Below are 22,123 nucleotides of genomic sequence, written 5' to 3'. Positions count from 1 at the left end.
TGTTAAAACCCTGAACTGGTACAAATCTGTTTTCCTTAGAATGTACAAAATAGCTAATTTAAATTTTGATTAGTATGGTTTTAAACTTTCCATGAACTAGAAAAGTTTTCATATAAACATTTAAAAATTTCAGATGCACCATAGAAAACACAGGAATATTCCAAGAACAAAATATCTGATTAAAAATATTGGAATTTTAGAAATTTTACCTACATATCAACTTTTAGAACCTCAAATTAAAAAGAAACTTCAATTAAGTTGTTAACCATAAAATGATGTAATATTATTTACAAACTGAACAGGATTAGCACCACTTATGTCAATAAGAACTATTTATAATAATAAAATAGATCTTGTATTCTATTTTATTCTTTAAGCAAGAATGGCTCTCAATATTGTATAAATAAATGATATAATTTTTGTTATACTTGAGACCATACTTATTTAAAAACAGGCACAGCAAAAACTAACAGGAATCCTATAACAAGTCAGAATATAAGTATTTATCCCTGTGTTTAAAGCAAAAACTATCTCATAAAGAGATTAATAAAGCAGGCAGAAAAGTTTTTTCACTGAATTTTTACAAACCATAATTCCAATGTAGTGCCGGTAATGTAGGGGTAATGGCCCATCCATTTGCAGTAGATAGTGTTGAGTTTTTAAGAAACTTTCTAAATATTGTGGATGGAAAACCATCACTAATGTAATGTTATCCAAACGACCCAAAGCAGCAAAAGAATCTGCAAATAAAGCATGCATTTGTGCGTCTTCACTCCCCACTTGGAGAATCTGTATAAATGAGAAGAATACTATGGTTACATAAATTGTAAATTTGGTGTTAAAAATTTGGTTTAAGGGGGGATTAAGAATTTAAACTCAATTGGTAGCAATACAGAAGAATAAACAGTAACATTATACAGTAGGGGATAAACAACAAAAGCTGAACATTAAAGGCCATCTAGATCGGCTGCTTGATCAGACTTGGCCAGGATCCAAACTAAGAAACAGATTTGGATTATCAAAGTTGCAGACCTCACAAATACACACTAAAGCCCTTCCTTACACCACCTACTCTCACTCAATTTAAGGAGAACCACAATTAACTAACAGCAAACAATTCTTAAATGAAAATTAAAACACAGATATTTTCACACATATAGAATTAAAGACCCAATCTAGTAGTCATACCAGCCTGTGGAGATGGTCAGGACCAAGTAACTTAGTTTATGGGTAAACCTAGGCAAGATCTAAATATAAGCAGGTGAAGTATTATTAGTAAAAAAACAACTCAAAAAAGCAGTCTTGGCTTTGCTTGATTAAATATGGGTGTTAAAAAAGCATCATGATATACTAGAAATTGGTACAACTACATCAGCTTTCTAATCCCATAGATTCACTGCCAAAGCATGATTAACTGTTATCAATGCTGCCCAAAACATGTTGTTGACCAATAGTTGTTCAGATGCCAAGATGTGGGTCATAAAAACGTTCCTTAAAAGCATACAATTCACTACTTATATTCACAAACAACACACCTCCTTTTCTGGGATGAATCTGCTTGGTCCGTGTCCTAGTGGTCGAGGAATTCTAATTCCAAGTTCCTAGAAAAGAAAATTACACCATCTCAGGCCTCCAGCAGTAAACAACATGAACTGAGGATACGGGAATGGGAGGGGAAACAACCAGTTGAACAGAGACAGGCTTGTTGTGGTGGTTTGTTTTCATGTCTATATATACATGTACCAACTCTTCTGTTTGCATCACATAGCTAGCAACAACCTATAATACGACTCTGACTAAAAACAATAAAACCTGTTTCGCTAAAACCAGAGTTTTGCATAAAGTACTTGGCAGAAAGTCTAGAACAGAAAGTTCAGCACATAGCAGCCAACCCTGTGGGCTGTCAGTGATACAAAATAAGACCAATGTGTTTATACATCCAAAACTCAACGAAAATGTCAATCCTTGTGCATCTTGTGAGGAAATGCAAAAGTAATACCTTTCGATGTCTTAAACAGGAAAAAGTGTAATCATTAGTCTATAACAACACCTCACAATAAAGATAGAAATATAAGAAATAAAAACCAGTTAGTTAAATTAGCAAAAGAGGCATGTTTTCTATGTGGTTGAATAAAACAATTTTAGAGAAATTTGTTTCTAAGTTTGCTTTAAATTGCTTATTATTTATAGGATGCCATCAACTTCACTTGTAGAAAAGCTCAAGTTATCAGAAATAAATGTCTTCTACCTTTTGTCATAGTCCATCTAGAATTTTATACTTTCTATTGACAGTGATGAGTGGCTACAAAAACTGGCAATCTACTATTAGGACTTCCTTTATTTTTCCAAGTATGGTGTACTTACAGAAATAAAATGATAAAACTTCTTTTTTTGGTGGGGGAAAAGTCTATGTTTTATCAACCTATTTAGTTTATACAACTAAAGATTAACCCCTGCTTATAGAATTACCGATATTATTTCTACATTCTCCTTACTGCTTCCAAAGATTCATGATATAAACCAAATACTTTCTTCTTATGATTATTATTATTATTATTATTTTCAATACTGAGTATTGAACCTAGGGCTTGGTGCATACTAAGGCAAGTACTCTACCACTGAGTTACATCCCCAGTCCTTTATTTTGTTTTCCTTTGGGACAAGGTCTCTGTAAGTTGCCTAGGCTGACATCAAACTTGGGATCTTCCTGCAGCCTCCCAAAGAGCTGGGATTATAGGTGTAAGCTTCCAGGTCCAGTGAGATACTTTTATCTTAAAGAAAAATGGGAGGGAGCAGAGAGAGGACATGTGCCATCAATTCAAGAAATATGGTCTAAGTGAATGAGAATCTTTTGAGCAGAATGGACTTTTTAAAAAATTAAGCAGGAAGGACAAAATTTAAGAGAATATTATGAGAAATCAAGATTTAGATTCAAAGTAGGCTATCTTGGCCAATGGAATCTATAAAATACTATATAAATCACATCTTGTACTGCAGGTAAATGGTTTCTTATCCTGGTTTTTTAACACTTAAACTAAAGACAGTATATAGGGCTGGGGATATAGCTCAGTTGGTAGAGTGCTTGCCTTGCAAGCACAAGGCCCTGGGTTGAATCCCCAGCACTGCAAAAAAAAAAAAGACAGTATATAATATAAATCTGACAGAGGAGACATTAATTCACTAGTCTGGCCAGGTATGTGTCTCAGTTTTAATATTCTAAAATAACTGCCAGAAATAAACCCATAATCCTATTATCCAATATATCATCCTGGCAGCCATTTATACAAAATGATGACTCTACTAGCCTTTCTAAGCTAAATCTCTGATCCAACTATATACATTTTAAACAAAATTTAGTGGGTAAGATTATAAGGCTAAAATCAACATTTAACCCTTCCCATTTGATTAATCTTTAAAAATTATCTTATTTGAACAAAAAAGAATTTTAGGAAAATGACTAAGTGTTATTATTCACTTTATAACTAAGAGATACTATACTTGGGATGGTAGTATATGAACAAGTGTCATTTCAAAAAGGGAAGAAATGGATTACTTCCAAAATAATATTGGGACAACTGGATGGATAGTCTCTCAGAAAAAAAGTGAAGTTGATATCCTAAAATCATATTTTTCCCATAATATATCAGAGTTAAATGTGAAAACACAAACAAAAAATCATCACAGTATTAGAAGAAAACAGTGGAGCAGGGCCTAATAATGCCACAAACCCATTAGTCATAAAATAAAAGTGTAATGACATATGAACAATGAAATTGACCAAATTATGTTATGTGCATGTATGAATATAACAAAATGAATCCTCCTATTTTGTACAATTATAATGTATCAATAAAAAATTCACTGGCATAAAGTTTTCACATGCAAAAATATATATTAATATATTCAGACAAGGTCAAACATGAACAGAAAGCAGGATATTTGTAAGTCATATAGCAAAGGGCTAAAACAATTTTTTTGGACTGCTAATTGAACCCAGTGTTCTACCACTGAGCTATATTCCTAGTCCTTTTTTTTTTTTTTTTTTTTTTAATTTTGCTGAGGCTGGCTTCAAACTTGTGATCCTCCTGCCTTAGCCTCCTAAATAACTGGGATTACAGGTGGGTGCCACCATGACCGGCTAAATATATATATATATATATATATATATATATATATATATATATATATATATATATATAAATACACAAAGACTCCTACAAATCAATAAAAAAAAAAACTCCAAAAATCTTACAGGAAATGAGTAAAGAACATCAACAGTTCAAAGAAAAGAAAAATGGCTGAAAAACTGGTAAACACACACACACAAACAAACCTGTAAATAGGAAGTACCATTTTTCTTCAAAAAGATTACTTATAATCAAAAAGTCATAATAGGTTATGTTTGACAGGGGATGGAGAAGCAATCATTTAGTGCTTATATATTACTGATAGGAATGTTTTGAAGTATGAGGGGGAAATGTCAGAGTACAAGGTGTATATAAATTACTGCAACCTCTAGGGAAGGCAATTTGCAATACTGATCAAAATTACAAAGTCACATACACTTTAAATGAATGACTATTCTAAGTGTTGACCTACAGATATACTCACATTTATGAAATGTCACATATAAAATGATGATCACTGAAACATTATTTCTAATAGTATAAGACTGAAAACAGTGTTCATCAATAGAGAATGGTTCAATCAAGTTCAGTATGACCAATAGAATTAACGGGCAGTACTTACAAAGAATGAAGCAGTTCTATCGGGTTGACTTTAAAAGATCTTAAGACATATATATTTTGGGGGTGGTAAGCAAAGGGTATAATATGTATACCTTACTATTTGTAAAGAGAAAAAAGCCTCAGTAATTCCATTTTTAGAACTTTATCCTACAAAATACATTAGCAGCCATGTGGGTGGTATTTCTTTTTAATGATACCAAGTTGATATCACATGGGCATCAAAACAGAGGTTAAATTATATTACTATGGTCTTGTTTCCATATTAATATATACTTTACATATGAAACTATTATAAAACAATTATTTCACAATTCCAAGAAGATGGCTATGAGTGTTTCAGAAATGAGTTATTTTCTTACAGGTATGGCTAAGTGTCGTTTTCAGTGGTCACAATTTTTGAGCCTTTACAAGTCAGTCCATTCCTTTAGCCAAATTTGGTAGCCCAGTTGATACCACTGCCTCCCTTTTTTCTTTAGCCTTCAATGGTCAAGCCCGCCTAGCCTGATTTCTTTAGAAATGACATTCTTTCTGTGTGTTTTAAAATAGGATGTTAAGAAAAAGCAAATACTCTTTGGGATGGATTATATACAATCATACAATACCACTTGGTGGTAATACTCATTCTTTGATGAGATACCAGCCTGGCAAGGAGCATGTAAATTATGATTAAGGCCTGGAAAGATTATTTAGTATTCTAAAATCTTCATTTTAAAAAAATCTATCAATGTCTTAGAGCTTTTTTTATCAGTCTGTGAGACAGGTACTATTATCATCTCCATTTTGCAGAGTTAAATGATAGCAGAAAGTCAAATTCAGTCCAGAGCCAGTATACTAATGAAGAGTGGAGATGAGTGCTGAATCTAGGAAGTCTGGCTCTAGAGTTGGCACCTTCAATTATTACTCTTTTGAGTCTCTCAGAGTTTTTGATACTTTGCAGATCCCTTTAGATACCTCTTTTTTTTTTTTTTTTTTTTTTTTTTTTTTTTTTTTTTTTTTTTTTTTTTTGCGGGGGTGGGTATCGGGGCTGGATCTCAGGGTCAGTTAACCACTGAGTCACATCCCCAGTCCTATTTTGTATTTTATTAAGAGACAAAGTCTCACTGAGTTGCTTAGCACCTTGCTTTTGCAGAGACTGGCTTTGAACTCACGATCCTCCAGCCTCAGTCTCTTACCGTTCTTAGTTTCTAAAAGATTAAAAGTTTTGATATTCTGGAAAATTCACATTTGAAACATTTGTCCTGTGGCAAAATAGTCACACACTATTTTCTAGCAGGTGTTTTTATCAAAAAAGCACTGCAGTTGATCATATGCCAAACTAAATGCATTTTGTTACTTCCTATTTAGATTACTTCAATTATTTCTCCATCTTTTGTTGTTTTGTTTTTTCCATTTTAAAATTGGTACATTATACTTGTACATATTGGTGGGATTATTTCTCCATCTGTAGCTGTGAGAAACTGACTCTAAGCAAATTTTGGTCAATCCAGATTCTAAAAGGCAGAACTGCCAACAGCAAATGGCCTTGCTGAAAAGCAGATGTAGATGCTAATTACAGCACAAGCCTCACAGATTCTCTGTGAAGGTGTGGTTGGAAAAACATAAGAACTGAAAGTCTCCTCCCCTCAACAATGCTATAATCATCTCTGAAAGAAGTAGCAACAGCTCTACCATCACACTATTGCTCCAAACCTATTTCCTCATCAGTGTGTAATACTAACACATTAATTTTTAGAGTATGAAAATTCTTACTGCCTTGTTGATAGTACCACAGAAAATCTATGTGTGTATTGTATTGCTATATGAAGCAGTGTTTGTGGACTGAAAGTACAGTTCTAATCAGGTGTTTCAAATTTGTTAAAGATACATTTGCGAATCTATATCAATATCCATAAGTGAAAGAATTATTGATTTGCTATGAATGCAAAATAAAAAAGTTGTTGGCTTATGGTAGGTAACTTGAAAAAAAGAGTTGAAAAGTAAAATAAGCAAATGATTTTATTTTTCTCTCTGCACTTGCTGCATTTTTTTTCAAATCATACCTAGATATTTTAGAATATAACTGATAACAATATCAATGTTAATCTCACTTTAAAATTAAAAAAGCAGGTAAGTGGTTTGGGTTTGTTTTGTTGTTGTTGTTGCTGTTTGTTCTTCTTTTTAATTTTTAATTTTTTGGTATTCTGTATTGAACCAGGGTCACTAAACCACTGGTCCACATCCCTAGCCCTTTTTATTTTGAGACAGGGTCTGGCTAAGTTGCTGAGGCTGGCTTTGAACTTGTGATCCTCCTCCTCAGCCTCCTGAGTTGCTTGGATTTTAGGCGTGCAACACTGTACCCAGGCTAGTTAGTTGTTTTTTGAAACACATTTTAACAAGGTAAAGATAAACTGTATAAAAAGTGAAAGTTCCAATCCCACTTACCCCTCTCTGGAAGAATTACTGCCTATAGCTGGGTGCTAGCCTTCTAACATCCAAAACATTTAAACAGAAATGAAGAACTCTAGAAGAGTTACAAAGAAATATCCCTACTATTGCAAAGCATACTGGTATTTCTTCTAAAATTGTCATTGACGTTACTCTGGTATTTAGAGGTATGGAAGCAGGGTATTGTGGCAGGCCTGAAATCCTAGCCACTCAGGAAGCTGAAGCAGGAGAACTTAAAGTTCAAGGCCAGCCTGGGTAACTTGGTGACCTTGTCGACCCCCGTGTCCCGACACATACACAAAACAGAGGAGGAGGACCCTGAGGGTATAGCTCTGTGATACAGTGTCTCTCAGTTTAATGCCCAGTACTGCAAAATAAAACAAAGAAATATGTAGAGTCCCTCTCTTGTGAGTGTTCTATGAACCATATTTTAGAAAAATAAAAACTTACTGACTTCGAAGTATTACATATGGGCTGGGGATGGGGCTCAGTACTAGAGTACAGGCCTAGTTAAAACACACACACACACACACATACACACACACACACACATTATTTCACTGGAAAACTGCTTTAGGCCTTAGGTGTGCCCTACACTTTGCTGAGGAGTTCCATTTCTGGAAAATTAATTTTAATTTAAAAGCATTATGGAAGCTTGCTATTTGAAAGAATTGTGTCATTAATTCTTTCATAAAGTGACTAGTTTTGCTATAATGTACTACTTCCCAATTTAACTTCCTACATGTTGGATGTATTAAAAATGAAATAAAACTACGCACAGCTTCCTGGTTTCCTGAACACAATCCCCCAAGCACTATAATCAATGTGCAAGCTAAAATGTATCTCTTTATCTTCTACTTTACATGGTTATATTTAGAAATTCTAGATCTGGGCAAGAATCAGGATTCTGCACACAAACACCACCAGAAATAACAGATCTATTCAGGCATGATGATTGGGGCTCATTTCTACTCAAAATGAAAAAAGATCTGTTATGGTCTGTAAACAGAAACTGTAAATGCTAATTCAACACTTTCATATTGTTTCTCACTTTGGTAAAGCTTCCAGAGCAACGTTATGAGATTTTTTTAAGGTTGTTCTGTTATCTATATAATATATTCATCGATATTAAAATCTAAAAAAAATTTGGTGTTCTATACCCTTCACAAGGTTTATTTAAGTTTTCATGATATACATACTGTATTGGTAATATACAGTCCATTTGCCAAAAATAACTAACTAAATAAAATGTAATTACTAAACCTGAGCCATTTTAATAAGCAAAGCTGCAGAGAAATTATTCACACTTAGATTTCTTGAGCTAAGGCAATAATTCATACCAATTAAAAATTCTCTACCTTCGCATTACCTTTTGAATCAAAGTATTTTAAAGGTTCAAGTTTAGTTAAGAATACATTAGTAACTTTCAAATGTCCTATTTCCATCTATTGAGAAAAAAAAATCACAATTAAATAGCTCTTTTTGAAAGCCAACTCAGACACAACTGGGATGGTTTAATAAACAAGGGTAAACGCTGTGCATAACGTCATTGAGCTTGCAGAACATATTTATTCTAGGCAACATATTCTTTCCGCGGACTCAAACTGTATTTTTCCCTTTTTTATTTAAGTAGGAGGCAGAGGGGGTGAGGATGGCTGAATAATCTGTTTTGACAACACTAGGAGATAAAAATCCACAGGCTGTTTTACGCTAGGACTAGAGAGCTTGGTTGGGTTCCTGACTTGTGGAGACTTGTACAGAAAACAACGTTATTTATGTTTCGGAGACTTCCATTTAAATGACCTCTTCAGCTGTCTCTCCCAGCTCAGCATTTTTGGCCCCGGGGTCGACTCTGGGTAGAAAAGGTCTTCCTGCCAAACACAGGCCGCCCCTCCACCTGAGCTCCGCTGGATGGCCAAGACACACGGGTCGGTACAGGGCGGCCAGCCTGGGGTTGCTACGCGGGCTCCCGCCTCTCTGGGGAGCGGTTCGGATGCTGTTAGGGTGCGAATGTGGACCACGACGCGACTCCGCACAGCACAGGCGACTCGGCCAGGTGAACCCGCCCGTCCACCCAGCCCCTCGCCCGGGTACCTCGTCCTGGACACGGCCCCCGCCGCACTGCTTGCAGCCCAGCAGCTCCGAGACTGTCAACGAGGTCGTGTACGCCTCGTTCGCGGCGGTGGCCAGGCGCATGTCGGCGCAGGGACCACTGCGGACACGCGAGGCGAGAGCAGGGCGGCCAGCCGCGGCTCTGGGCTGCAGCGATTCAGTCAGCGCGGACGTCGGGGGCGGGGCGGTGCCGACAAACAAGCCGCGCGGCCCCGCCCCACCCCACGCCTGTCACTCCTCTGCTCTGGCGGTCGCGCCCGCCAATGAGGGGTCCGGGTTCCGCATAACCCCGTCCCTTCGGCGCCGATGGGCAGGCGGCGGCGGACGACCTGACGCGGTCAGACGGAAAACAACCTGGAAGGCCAGGCTCCTGGCGATGAGCTAATTCTCAGGTCCAGAAGGAGCCGGGTGGACCGGGAGGTGAGCGTGCATTGTGGCTTGAAGGTGCCGCGCGAGCCCTCCGGCTTCGGAGAAAAAGCGAGTCTATCCTCCCGTCCCCACTTGGCTCGAGCCATGTATCTAGAGCCAACAGCAACCAACCTCTAGACAGAGCCTGACAGCTCCAGGAGGAATCAAATTCTCTTTAAATGTAAAAACTATTGAAATTTCCCTTCTTCCTTTCCGATAATTTCCAAACAACGCTGAATGGGTCACGGAATACAGGAACAAGTATGAGACCGTGGCCTATATTCAATTTAATGTTTATTTTTGGCAAAGTGTACAATCTATAAATATCACTCTCTTCCATAGACATTAAGCCTTGGTAGCAGACCTCTGAGATGTCTTCTCTTCCCAAGTACCTTCTAATGCTTTCGGTGTTCTAATATTCCCTCATAAGCACCCTGGGTTTTAAAGAAAGAATCTCTCTCTGAAATCTGATGAGGAACTTAAGAAAATATAGGTTATGAAAGAGTATTAATAACTGACATTGTTGGATCTACAACCCATATATCTCAAGTTCTCTGTTGATAGTATTTCCTTCCTTACATAGCTTTATTAACTTCTTTTAAAAAATCAACTTGTAAATTAGGTTTCTTTTTCCATATTTGCCCTTGTGTTTTCAAAAGCTTACATGCTCAGGTTAAGGAAAAAATGATGTTAGGCAGGACAGATGGAAACAAGCGGAAGACTGGGAGTGTGGCTCAGTAAGAGTGCTCACCTAGTGTGCAGGAGGCCCAGGGTTCCATCCCCAGCACCAACAAAACAAAAACAAAAACAAACAGAAAACAGAAGGAAACAGTAGCAATTAAATCAGCAAAGACGGATGGACACAGAACCAGAATTCACAAATGAAAATGAGTTTCAGTCTTCGGGAGGTTACAACATCTCAGAGAAGCCTAAATTACTCTTTCAGCTTAGAGTTATTTTAGATTAGGCAGAAAGAAGTGAAGGGAGGGGAGGGGGTATGGAGGTAGGGAGCAGAGTAGAATGAATCGGACATTATTACCCCATGTACATATATGACTACAGGACCCACTGGTACAACCAGAAGAATGAGAAGTTATACTCCATTTACATATGATAAGTCAAAGTGCATTCTACTGTCACGTATAAGTAATTAGAACAAATTTTAAAAATGGTAACTTTATCTCCTCCAGATAAATTAGATGTTAAGTGTTCTCATAAACTGCTTTTAAAAATAACTAAAGTGCCCACCGAAAAATTAAAAAATAAAAAACAACAAAATTTTAAAAAACAAAAGTACACAAAATATTTTTTACTGGCCTAGAGGACTTTTTGAGTTCATGTTAACAGAAAAAAAGGCTACAGCGGCTTCTTAAGCTCTTCCACTGAGCACGGGCCTCCCCACCTTGGACCCCCACCAAAAATGTATAACCAAATGTCCACTCAACCACAAACAAACAAAACAAACCTACTATGTCATTCAGTTTGCAGCAATATGATATGCCCTCTAAGACTGGTTATAAATGAATAACTTGGGAACATAAAAGCACCTGATGTATTGGCTTGTGAACTATATAATTTAGAAAATGAAAGAAGTACATGAAAAATGACGACTCTGGTACTGGAATAGTTGAGCTGTGATTCTGTTTTCTGTCACCTTATTTGTGACATTAAATTATTATCTATTGCAAAATGGAAAATGCTTACTTACCTTTCTATTTTCCATGAGAAGCCCAGGAAAAGTACCTATTCAACTGACCCCAAAGTGGTTTAAATAATTAAATGCAGTTTAAAACTGCAAACAGCATACATATACTAGTGTCTGATGTTTAGAACTTGATAATTATTTATTGAAAAAATATTTTAGATGTACTAAAATTGAGTGAGAGGTTCCAATTAGGATTCCTTTTTCCAGAAAGTTTCAATCTAGTATTTATGTTAATACTGCCTTATATGAAAAGAAAAATAATTTTAACACATTCTAATTCAGTGGTTTACAGAGAAACTTTAAGCCATTAAATGTCAAGATTTCTTTATGGTCTTTATAAATACTGACCTAAATATTTCAAAGAGTACTAATTTCTACTTTGTTACATAAAGCAGTACTGTGAATTAGTCTATTTAACATAAAAAAGTTGCCTCATAAACCTACAGTGACCAAACATTGCAACAAATGTATTAATTGGCCTGCAAACATCATTGTGTAGATTTCACTTCTGGAAATGTTTTGTTTCAAATCATTCAATAAAAAGTTTGTTTTTTTTTCAACGATTTAATTATTGAGTAGGCCAAATGTCCTACTGAAGGTATCCAGTGGTGGACTCATGCAGGCATGCAATAAACATCTGCTAAAAAGATGAACATTGAGTGCAAGAACAGTGATTGGAAAGGACTTTTTTTATATATATATTTAATACAGGTTATCAATATAGGCCAGCAGTATTTTAAAGTCTGCTATTTAAACAATTCATTTTAACATTTTCTTCCTTTTAGGAAGAATCCTGACATTTACTCAAAGAAGTAATAGTAATTCTGACATAGCTTATTTCCTCTAAGAAAGTTTTGGTCAACTGTACCTTTAGCAGGAATGCTTTCAGCCTTATTTTCCTTAAGAACAAGCTGATACACCTATATAAGCAAAGTGATGCCAAATGACTTGATTTTAGCATAGAAGTATAAAATACTTAGGGAGAAGTATAAAATACTTGGAGTGGTGGTTCAAGATAAGCTTCCTGAAGAGAGACATTTGGGATGGAACTTAGCATTAATAGAGATGACTGGATTAGAAAGTTTGGGAGGATTTGGGAGAGTCAAGACAGGTCTTAACAAAGACACAGAAGCAAGAGAGATGGGTCCTTTAGGGAAACCCAATAAAGTGAGTTCATTAGGTCTAGAGCAGAAGGTGAGAATTATGGAAAGAATTTAGGTAAAAGATAAGCAATAAATTAGGGACCTTTTTCAAACTTCATTAAGGAATGTGAATTTCATTCTTAAGAATTTTGTGACGTTATTGAAAGTTTTAAATAACAATGTGACATCAGAGTTGCATTTCAGCTAAGATTTAGAAAAATGTATTGGAAAGGACGAAACTGGAGGCAAGTGATCAGTTAGAACAGCTGTTGGGGCAATTTTGGCAAGGCAAGAGGGTAGTCTGAAGAGTTATGGGAATGGAGAAAAGTGTAAGGGATGAAGGTGGATTTTGTCTCTGCAACAAGGTAATAAGTTCCTTGAGGGAGGTAATCATGTTTCATTGTACTCTAGTTCTTATCCTTTCAAATTATCTGTTCTGTTGACCAATTGTCTTTTCTGAAACCATAGGTCTTTAAAAAATTATAATAGATTCATGAAAAGGAACAAGTATATTCTAGTAGAGAATAATTATCAGGCTAAAAGGCATAATCATGCTCTATGGACCACATGTTAAAACTTAAAGTTTCTCCCTAACCAAAAAAGGTATATTAAAATAATATAATTTGCACATTTATTGGATCAGTTATAATTAACAATTGGTTAGAAAACATACAACAATGGTTTTAGACTTTAAACCAAAGACCTTGTTTAAAAAAAAAAAAAAAGGTGGGGGGAGGGGGGACTGGGTATGTAGCTCAGTGGTAAAGTACCTCTGAGTTCAATCCCTAGCACCAAAGGAAAAAAAAAAAAAAAAAAGTGGAGTAAGATTTGTTAGATTTAAAAGATTTAAGCAGTCTTCAAAACTCCTCTATTGTCAATTAAAATATTTCCCTTGAAATAAATGCTGGTTTATAAGGCTGCTTCTGCTTATTAATTTTGTCAAAATTCCCCCCACCCTTGCTCATATCTTCCTGTTTTGATATATATAGCTTGTCTGTTAAGCACTTTTTTTCTTTTCAACATCATGTTTGGGGTACATTCAGATCCTTTTAGCACTGATCTTTAATTATATGTTGTTCTCCTTTGCTTTTACTTCTTCAGTTTAATTTTTAGAATCATTACTTTAAAGAAGCAAGAATGCTGATAAATCTTTGGTCTTCTTGTGTCAGGGTTTTTTTGTTGTTGTTGTTGTTGTTGTTTGTTTGTTTTAGAAGTGCATAGTGTTTTAAATTTCTACACAGAGATTTCAGAAATATGGGCCATTACCCATGCTTATCAATAAGCAGTATTTCAAAAAGTGTCAGTGGTTTTAAATTAGAATTACTTCTACACTCAAAGATTCAGTGTGTTAAAGTGTGTGGTCAGGTTTTTCAGGTTAATAATAAAAAGATTAGTAACAAATCAACTCCTATGTATCAGACATGAAGCATTTTACATGTATAAAACAGATATAAGTATTTTTATTTTACAAATAAGTAAAACAAATTCCTAAAGCATGGATAATTCATTTAAGGTTATAAAACTAGTAAAATGTAGCCTGAGATTAGAATCCAGGCTGTCTGAATCCAAAGCAGAAGTTATTCTACGAGACTGCTTCTTTTAATGAATATATATATTTTTAAAAATTTGATGACTATATAAGTTTAAGTTCTTGATTTTGGAAGCAAGAAAAGAAGTCAGAAAGAAAGAAAAATGTATTTCCCTTGCTTATACTCAGGGCGAGCATTCTATTTCCTCATTTTTGTGACTCCTCTCATTGTCTATTCCCAGGTCTCTGGTGACCTCAATGCTATTCAAAGCTCCTTCACTACATGTCACATCTGAGTTTACCCAACCTTCTAGATGTTCCTCACATTATTCCCATTCCTTTTAAAATAAGTGATAGATGAAAAGAAAGCAAACTTCTTAAACCAATCCACACTGCTGACTGTGAGTGATAGTTATTTATTTAGTCTGTCTCAATAGAAGGTAAGCTGTATTAAAAATCAGAATTTTGGTTTTTGTTTATTGCTGTATTTCCAATGCTTTATGGCCTAACACATAGTGTATATATAAATGAATGAACTTCAAAGAGATGTTTCCATTTAAAAATAAAACTTTAGCTCAATTAAAAGCTTGATAACAAATTTCAAGTCCAATATTATTTTGTTAAGATTTGGGCAGTGTACAGATTTTTGGAAGCTTGGGCCACTATGTGCTCAGGTGGGCTCTGCTTGGGAATCACCCTGTCCCAGGGTTCAGCTCTGCTAAGTAACTTCTGTTTTTCAGCATCTCTCCCCTTTTCCTCCTGGGACTCCACAGATGCTCCCAAGTTTCTTTGAATTTGTTGTTGTTGTTCTTGTTGTTGTGTGTTTGTGTGCCTGCTCTCTTGCAACACCAGGATGGCAGCTATAAGTGTTCTGGCAACAGCATGTATGGATCACTTGTTAAATCAGGCAGGTACATACAAGTCAGACACTCCATGTATATATACCATTGTTTTGTGGAACAGAAACAAGGTTCATGGAACACTTTGTAACCAAGTTTATCTTTAATTATCCTCAGGGCTATCTCAGGTGAAATGATAGGAAGGAATGTCTACTGAAATAGCAAAATTAAATAGGAAGCTTTATTCAGATACATAACTTTTAGAGGCTAATTATTTTTCAGCATAATTGTTGAATTAAATAAGAAGGAATGGGTTTGGAATACTGTGACGCTCAGGGAAAGGCGAGTATTGGTAGGAAGTTGAGAGATCTTTATCCTATATTTTCTTAGGAATTACTAAAGGCTTTAAAGGAGAAGAAAATCCTGATACAAAGTCAATAAAACGTAACTAAAGATACTAAATTTATGACATATGCAAATAGAAAATACTTATCAGACTATGTATATGTACCTTATTATATAAGCTTTAAAAGAGGTTTTTTTTTTTTTTAATTGTAAACAAATGGGATACATGTTGTTTCTCTGTTTGTACATGGCGTAAAGGCATACCATTTGTGTCATCATAAATTTACATAGGGTAATGTTGTTTGATTCATTCTGTTATTTTTTCCCCTTCCCCCCACCCCTTCCACCCTTCTTTACGCTCTATACAGTACTTCCTTCTTCCATACTTGCCCCCCTCCCTAACCCTAACTCTAACCCTAACACTAACCCTTCCCTCCCCCCCATTATGTGTCATCCTCCACTTATTAGTGATATCATTCGTCCTTTGGCTTTTTGAGATTGGCTTATCTCACTTAGCATGATATTCTCCAATTTCATCCATTTGCCTGCAAATGCCATAATTTTATCATTCTTTATGGCTGAGTAATATTCCATTGTATATATATACCACAGTTTCTTTATCCACTCATCAATTGAAGGGCATCTAGGTTGGTTCCACAGTCTGGCTATTGTGAATTGAGCAGCTATGAACATTGATGTGGCTGTGTCTCTGTAGTATGCTGATTTTAAGTCCTTTGGGTATAGGCCAAGGAGTGGGATAGCTGGGTCAAATGGCGGGTCCATTCCAAGTTTTCTAAGGAATCTCCACACTGCTTTCCAGAGTGGCTGCACTAATTTGCAGCCCCACCAGCAAGGTATGAGTGTACCTTTCTCCCCTCATCCTCGCCAACACCTGTTGTTGCTCGTTTAAAAGAGTTTTTGAGGGCTGAATTTCATTTATGCCTTAAAATGTAAACATAGGAGAAAATATTTAAAAATTTTTCATAGTGCCCCTGTTTGTGGTTACAAGATAAGAACTGTTTAGTATGTAATCTGTAAATTTTTTTTTTTTTTTTCAGTATTGGGAATTGAATCTAGGGGTGTTGTATTACTGAGCTACATTCCAGCCCTTTTTATTTTATTTTGAGGAGGTTCTCTCTAAGTTGCCAAGGCTGGACTTATATTTGTAATCCCTCTGTCTGGGCATCTGAATAGTTGAGATATAAGCATGTGCCACCCACTTGGCTAATAAACTGTAATTTTAAGTACAAGGAACTGTCCAGTTATATTATTTTTAAATTATCTTTTCAAAAGAGATTAAAGCCAAACCTAATTATTATTAACTTATCCTGAGCCCACAGTGTTGATAGAACCAAGCCCTCAAGTTCTATTTCTTTTGTAGAATTCATTTTAGCCACAGTTAAATGCATATTAATGATCCATTAGTTTAATCATGACTGAATTTTAAATGCTTTATTCATACTAACAAAATTTTGATTCAATGAAATAAAATACTAATGATAACATTCTAAAAATTTAAAACCAAATTGTCTTTTGTTTCTAGTAACTATCCTGTCATTCCTATTTATACAACTGCCCCTTATTCCCCCCATGATTATTACTACCAATGGTGAATGGAATTTGGGAAATTTATGCTTTACTTGCACAGCTCTAAGAACCCCCATTTGGCTCCTTTGAGAGTATCTTTTGTTGTAGGTCTTTTAATATTTGAAATCACCTTCTTTATTTACCTCCTTCTGAGGTCTCTTGTTTTCCAAGAGGGTATTAAGTAATTATTTCTTAACCTGAGCTCAAAGTACAGGACCACATCTGGAGACTACATTTATGTTGTTCAACCCCAAATATTAAACTTTCTTTTAAACATAACCTACAAATGTATATTGACATTAAATTAATTGGAGAAGCTGGCATGTTGGCACCCACCTGTAATTCCAGCAATTTGGGAGGCTATGGCAGGATGAACAAAAGTTTGAGGCCAGCCTGGGCAACTTAGTGAGAACCTGTCTCAAGATTGAAAAAGAGTTGGGGATGTAGCTCAGTAGTAGAGGGTCCCCAGGTTCAATCCCCAGAACTGTAAAAAATAAAATAAATAAAATTTAAAAACTAATTAGAGAGTGCTCTAATATGTTGCCACCAAGAATTCAGTTACTGGACTAAATAAAGCTGCTTCTGTCATCTATGTGAGAACTTATTTGAACATTTTTGCCAATGTGTCAGTGATTAGGACAGGTGTAGATATATAGATTACCTCTTCTGGTCTGGTTTAAAAAGTTATACCTGTTTACATCTCTTGAGTAAAACCACAGTAGTGAGTCAATAGTGAATGAACTAAAAGAGCAGGTGGGTGCTTTACTTTAGAAAATTTGAAGAGAAGCTCAGGCACCTTTGCCAGGTGCACGCTCCTGAAAGGATATCATAGTCTATCTTGTAATGTCAAAAGAATGGATTTTACATCCCATCATGATTCTTTAGTTTTAGTGCATATTGTAAATTTTGGTGATTCTTGTTTTAACTTTTACATCTAAGAGAGAATGGAAGTAGTTGTCTGAAATCAAGAATTATTTTAACACTTTTGTTCAAGCTTCTGGATCAATTTAACTAAGGAATGTTGTGAAAATACAAGGGGAAATATTTTAAAAAGTTTTCAGGGGTTAGAAGTATAGAGAGCTTGCCACTAGCATGCACAAAGTCCTGGGATTGATTCCCAGCACTGAAAGAAACAAAACAAACAAAAAGTTTTCATTCAAAACTACTTATTTGTGTGAATCTAATTTTCTTGATATTACAAATAAAATACAGGAATACTGCAACTACTCCCATAACCTCTTAATTTCAAATTTATTTAAAACATAAATTAGCCTCATTGTCCTGATTTGATAACTAAACATTATCTGAACTTAAAGTGTTAATAAAACACCAATTTTAGATAGTATATATGTCAGAATTCTGTAATATCATTTGATTAAAAACTTTGTTAACTTTGTGTATGTGTGTGTGTGTTACTGGGGAGTGAACCCACTCTACCACTGAACTAGATCCGCGGCCCACTTTTAAATTTTATTTTGAGATAGGGTCTCACTAAGTTGCTCAGACTGGCCTTGAGTTGTAATCCTCCTCCTTAGCCTTCTGAGTCACTGGGATTATAAACATATGTCATCATGCTGGGCTGTATGCTAACAATTTTTAAATGTATTTGAATATCACTGATATACATACATACCACATCTCATGCACTGTACCCTAAAACTCACAGCAGGTTTGGAGGATCCAAGATACTCTGTTGCTCTCTATATTACTCAACCATCACTTGGACTGGGCTTTAAGGTTCCAAGAATGAATGCTCCAAGGATTTCTATTGGTTTCATCAGAGTGCTGGGGGGAAATTTAGTTTAGATTCTTATTCCCATCCATGCAAATAGAACCCCAAGGAGAAAAGGTACTGGGAACCACAACAGTACTACTAAAGTACAAACCAAATTCACCTTCCAACAGAACTTTGATCTATCCTGTCCTAGATCTGTACTATAACTGAGAGGATTATCAATATTTCTATTTCTTCTTGAAAAAAAAATGAATAAAGCCAATCTTATCCTTCAGACAAAAATGTCTTTATCTTAAATCATAAATATTTGACCTAATAACTATTGCATTATATTTCACATTACATTTAGACTGAAAACAAATTTTAACTGAAGTACTTTGAATTTGTGCTAATTAATAAGGATATTATTGATGTCCAGATAATCTTTAGTGTTTATAATGGGCAGGCTTTTTAAAAAAATGAATTTGCTGAGTACTATTTAAAACTTGCTTTAGTCTAAGTTCAACTTTCAAATATTAAACCAGACTTTTAAAATTAAACAATAGTACTTTAATGTGTGTACCACAAACATACAACTAAAACTTTAAAATGTTAAAATATTATACATTAGGTTTATGAATAGGTAAGTTAAAAAAATAAACTTCAAGATGTCAGGAAAAATACGTGGATCATAGAAAAGAGCAAAGCAGAGTCAAAAGTAGCAGGATGCAGTTCATATAGGTCACCCTCAACTTTTAACTTTCCCTAAGAACAAAAAAAAAAAAAAAAAAACAAGCTTAGCAACAGTGTTCAGCCAATCACAAAGCAGACAAACAAGTAAGGACTCAGCCACTCCAGATACCAATAAGGTCCAACCTTCAATTTTTTTTTTTTTTAAATTATATAGTGTCAGAGCAGAACACAACAAGTTATAAAACAGGACATACTGTCCCAGGTTAAAAGTAACTGATACAGATAAAAATCTCTTCACTAGCCCTTGACAAAACATATCTGATTTCAATAATATAGGATAATTTACTTCATCTTTATTATGCCAGATACTATATACATTAAAGTTGCCATTAAAATATACTTTAAGTAAAAATATAGAATTCTGTGGGAAATTTTCTTGCTTGCTATAGAAGAAAATAAGAAAGAATAAGAATGTCCATAAGAAAAGATTCTGGTCTTTTAAAATTCTCTAACATCCAATATCTAAAATCTGTATGGTCCCCCCATAAAATTAAATGCTACTGTCCAAATCCAAAAACATAAAACATGAGTAAAAATGACCACAAATACAACCTTCAAGACAGGATCAAAAATCTAACCAGCTGAAAAAATGTTCTACTTTGTTTAAAATATACAAATACTTAAATAATAGAACGTATATAAAGTACCAAATATTTTCCCCAATCATTTATTTCATAAAATGAACACTTCCTTAAAGTAAGAATCAATAAACAATCATACAATAAATATTTACCATAACCTAAAAAAAAAAAAAAAAAAAAAGACAGGATCAAGCAAACTGAACCTGCACAGTACAATACTATATAATTTTCCCACTTCATTTCTATCACTCTATATATATCCTACTTTGAGAGGGTTTCTTCGGATTTAGAGGGGGTTTTCAAGGAGTTTCAAAGATGTCATCATTTTAAACCTCACATTTGTTCAAATGTACAGAATGCTTTGTAATACAGAAAACACTGAAAAAATAGTTAATAGTTTTTTTCATTTTGCTTTGTCTTGCCAAATTTATAAAGTATTTCAAAGCAATTTCCAATATTTTCTATGATAATCTTCAATAACCGTCTTTAATTTTCTTTGAGTACTGCTTAAACCATTTGCTAGATTTAGTTCCCTAAAAAATAATTAAGTCAACTTTACTTGTTATTATTATCAATTATTTCCTAAATTCATCATATACTTTAAAACAGATTTATTAATAATACTGTAGAGTGCAATAAAAATACATGTATATTTTCCCTTGCTATTTTATTATATCCTATATACCACAAGAAGGTGGGGGAAAATTAAATATTGTTTATAATCTGGTGCTGTGGCACATGCCTGTAATCCCAGCAACTGGGGAGGCTGAAGCAGTGGTGAACAAGTTCACTTCTGGTCTCAACAACCTAGTGAAGTTCTAGGCAACTTAGTAAGACTATCTCAAAATAAAAAGTAAAAAAGACAGGAAATGCAACTCAGTGGTATAGCCCCTCCGGGTTTAATCCCCAGTACTCAAAAAAAAAAAAAAAAAAAAAAAAAAAAAAAAGGCTGGGAATATAGTCCAGTGGTATAGTACCCCTTGGTTCAATTCCCAGAATTAGAATTAAATAATAAAATAATATCTGGAAACTACCTTTAGGTTTTGTTTACAAGAGATATCCTAATTTCATTTGTCTCTACCCTCAGTTGTCACAGATTATTAGACTATGTTAAATCAAGAAAAAAGTTACTTTTATTATATCATTGGGTAAACAGATATTTTAAATCAAGCTCATGTTTTCTTTGGAATATTAAACCTTAATTATTTAGAACTGTATCCATTTAAATATTGCTGGAATTTTCATCAACACTAGCATACTTACATATGAAGAATTGGTTAAATTTACAAACCTAAAAGTTAAAAACATTCCTCTTCAAAATTTATATAAATATGTTACTCATATATATAATATCTTCTTTCAAAGGGCTACTAAAATTTCACCTTCTGAACAAAAGTTTGTAAATGCTGTCATGCTGAATGAGAAATATCTTCTGTCATCTACCACTTGAGTTTATCACAATCATATTGTCTCTTAATCTCCAAAATACCATCCACTATGTTTTAGATACAGTTACTAATAATATATGTGGATGTACCTATGTTGTGTTCAGTTCTCAGGTATAAACACAGTATTTAAAGTCCCTTTTGGTCTATGTTGAAAGTACATTCTGTTTCAGATGCAAGGATTTGGCAAAGTGTATTTATGGACATTTTAATCTTGCTTTGAAATTAAAAATACCAGCACATCACATGTAAGTAGGTACTTAAAATTTATTTTCATTTTATTACAGGTTCTGCACATCAAACACTAAAAAGAAAGCGATAGATTTGAATCAGCAAAAACAAATGAGTAAAATTATCTTTCCATGAAAACAAAATAACATTTTATGTAAAAGGGAAAATGAAAACAGATGAAGACAAATTAGCAAATAATAAAGTAATTTTCACAGATCTAAAACATTGAAAAAGGTGGGTATGATACACCTATAATCCCAGCTATTCAGGAAGCTGAGGCAGGAGGATCACAAGTCTGAGGTCAGTCTGTGCAACTTAGCAAGACTGTGTCTCAAAATAAAAATAGAAAGGGCTGAGGATATAGCTTAGTGGTAAAGTGCTTGCCTAGCATGTGTGAGGCTCTGGCTTTGATTCCCAGTACAGCAAGACAACCACAGTACCAGAAAACAACAAAACAAAACAAACAAACAAAAATCATGAGAAAATATTGGAAAATACTGTGGATTTTTTCTTAGTGTCAAAACATTGTGTTACTTACTTAAAAAAATGAAAGAATTCAGA

At 34.7% G+C, this 22,123-nt stretch overlaps 1 protein-coding gene across 3 annotated transcripts in view; it reads right to left on the bottom strand.

Moving 5' to 3' along the window:
- Window positions 1–22,123, bottom strand: part of SESN1 (sestrin 1) — a 95,203-nt gene that overhangs the window by 14,307 nt on the left and 58,773 nt on the right. For 2 of the 3 annotated variants that reach the window (XM_079149146.1, XM_079149144.1), the window contains exons 2-3: window positions 1,536–1,601; window positions 589–789 (exon numbers count right to left, since the gene is read on the bottom strand). In XM_079149146.1, coding sequence (XP_079005272.1) covers window positions 589–789; window positions 1,536–1,601 — 267 coding nt within the window. Of the gene's footprint in view, window positions 1–588; window positions 790–1,535; window positions 1,602–9,266; window positions 9,458–22,123 lie in introns of those variants that run through there. The other variant, XM_079149145.1, reaches the window with a different exon arrangement.

This window comes from Sciurus vulgaris, assembly GCF_902686455.1.
Source record: "Sciurus vulgaris genome assembly, chromosome: 7".
NCBI lineage: Eukaryota > Metazoa > Chordata > Mammalia > Rodentia > Sciuridae > Sciurus > Sciurus vulgaris.
Note: the sequence above shows the minus strand (reverse complement) of the source record. Positions and strands in the feature narration are given on the sequence as shown.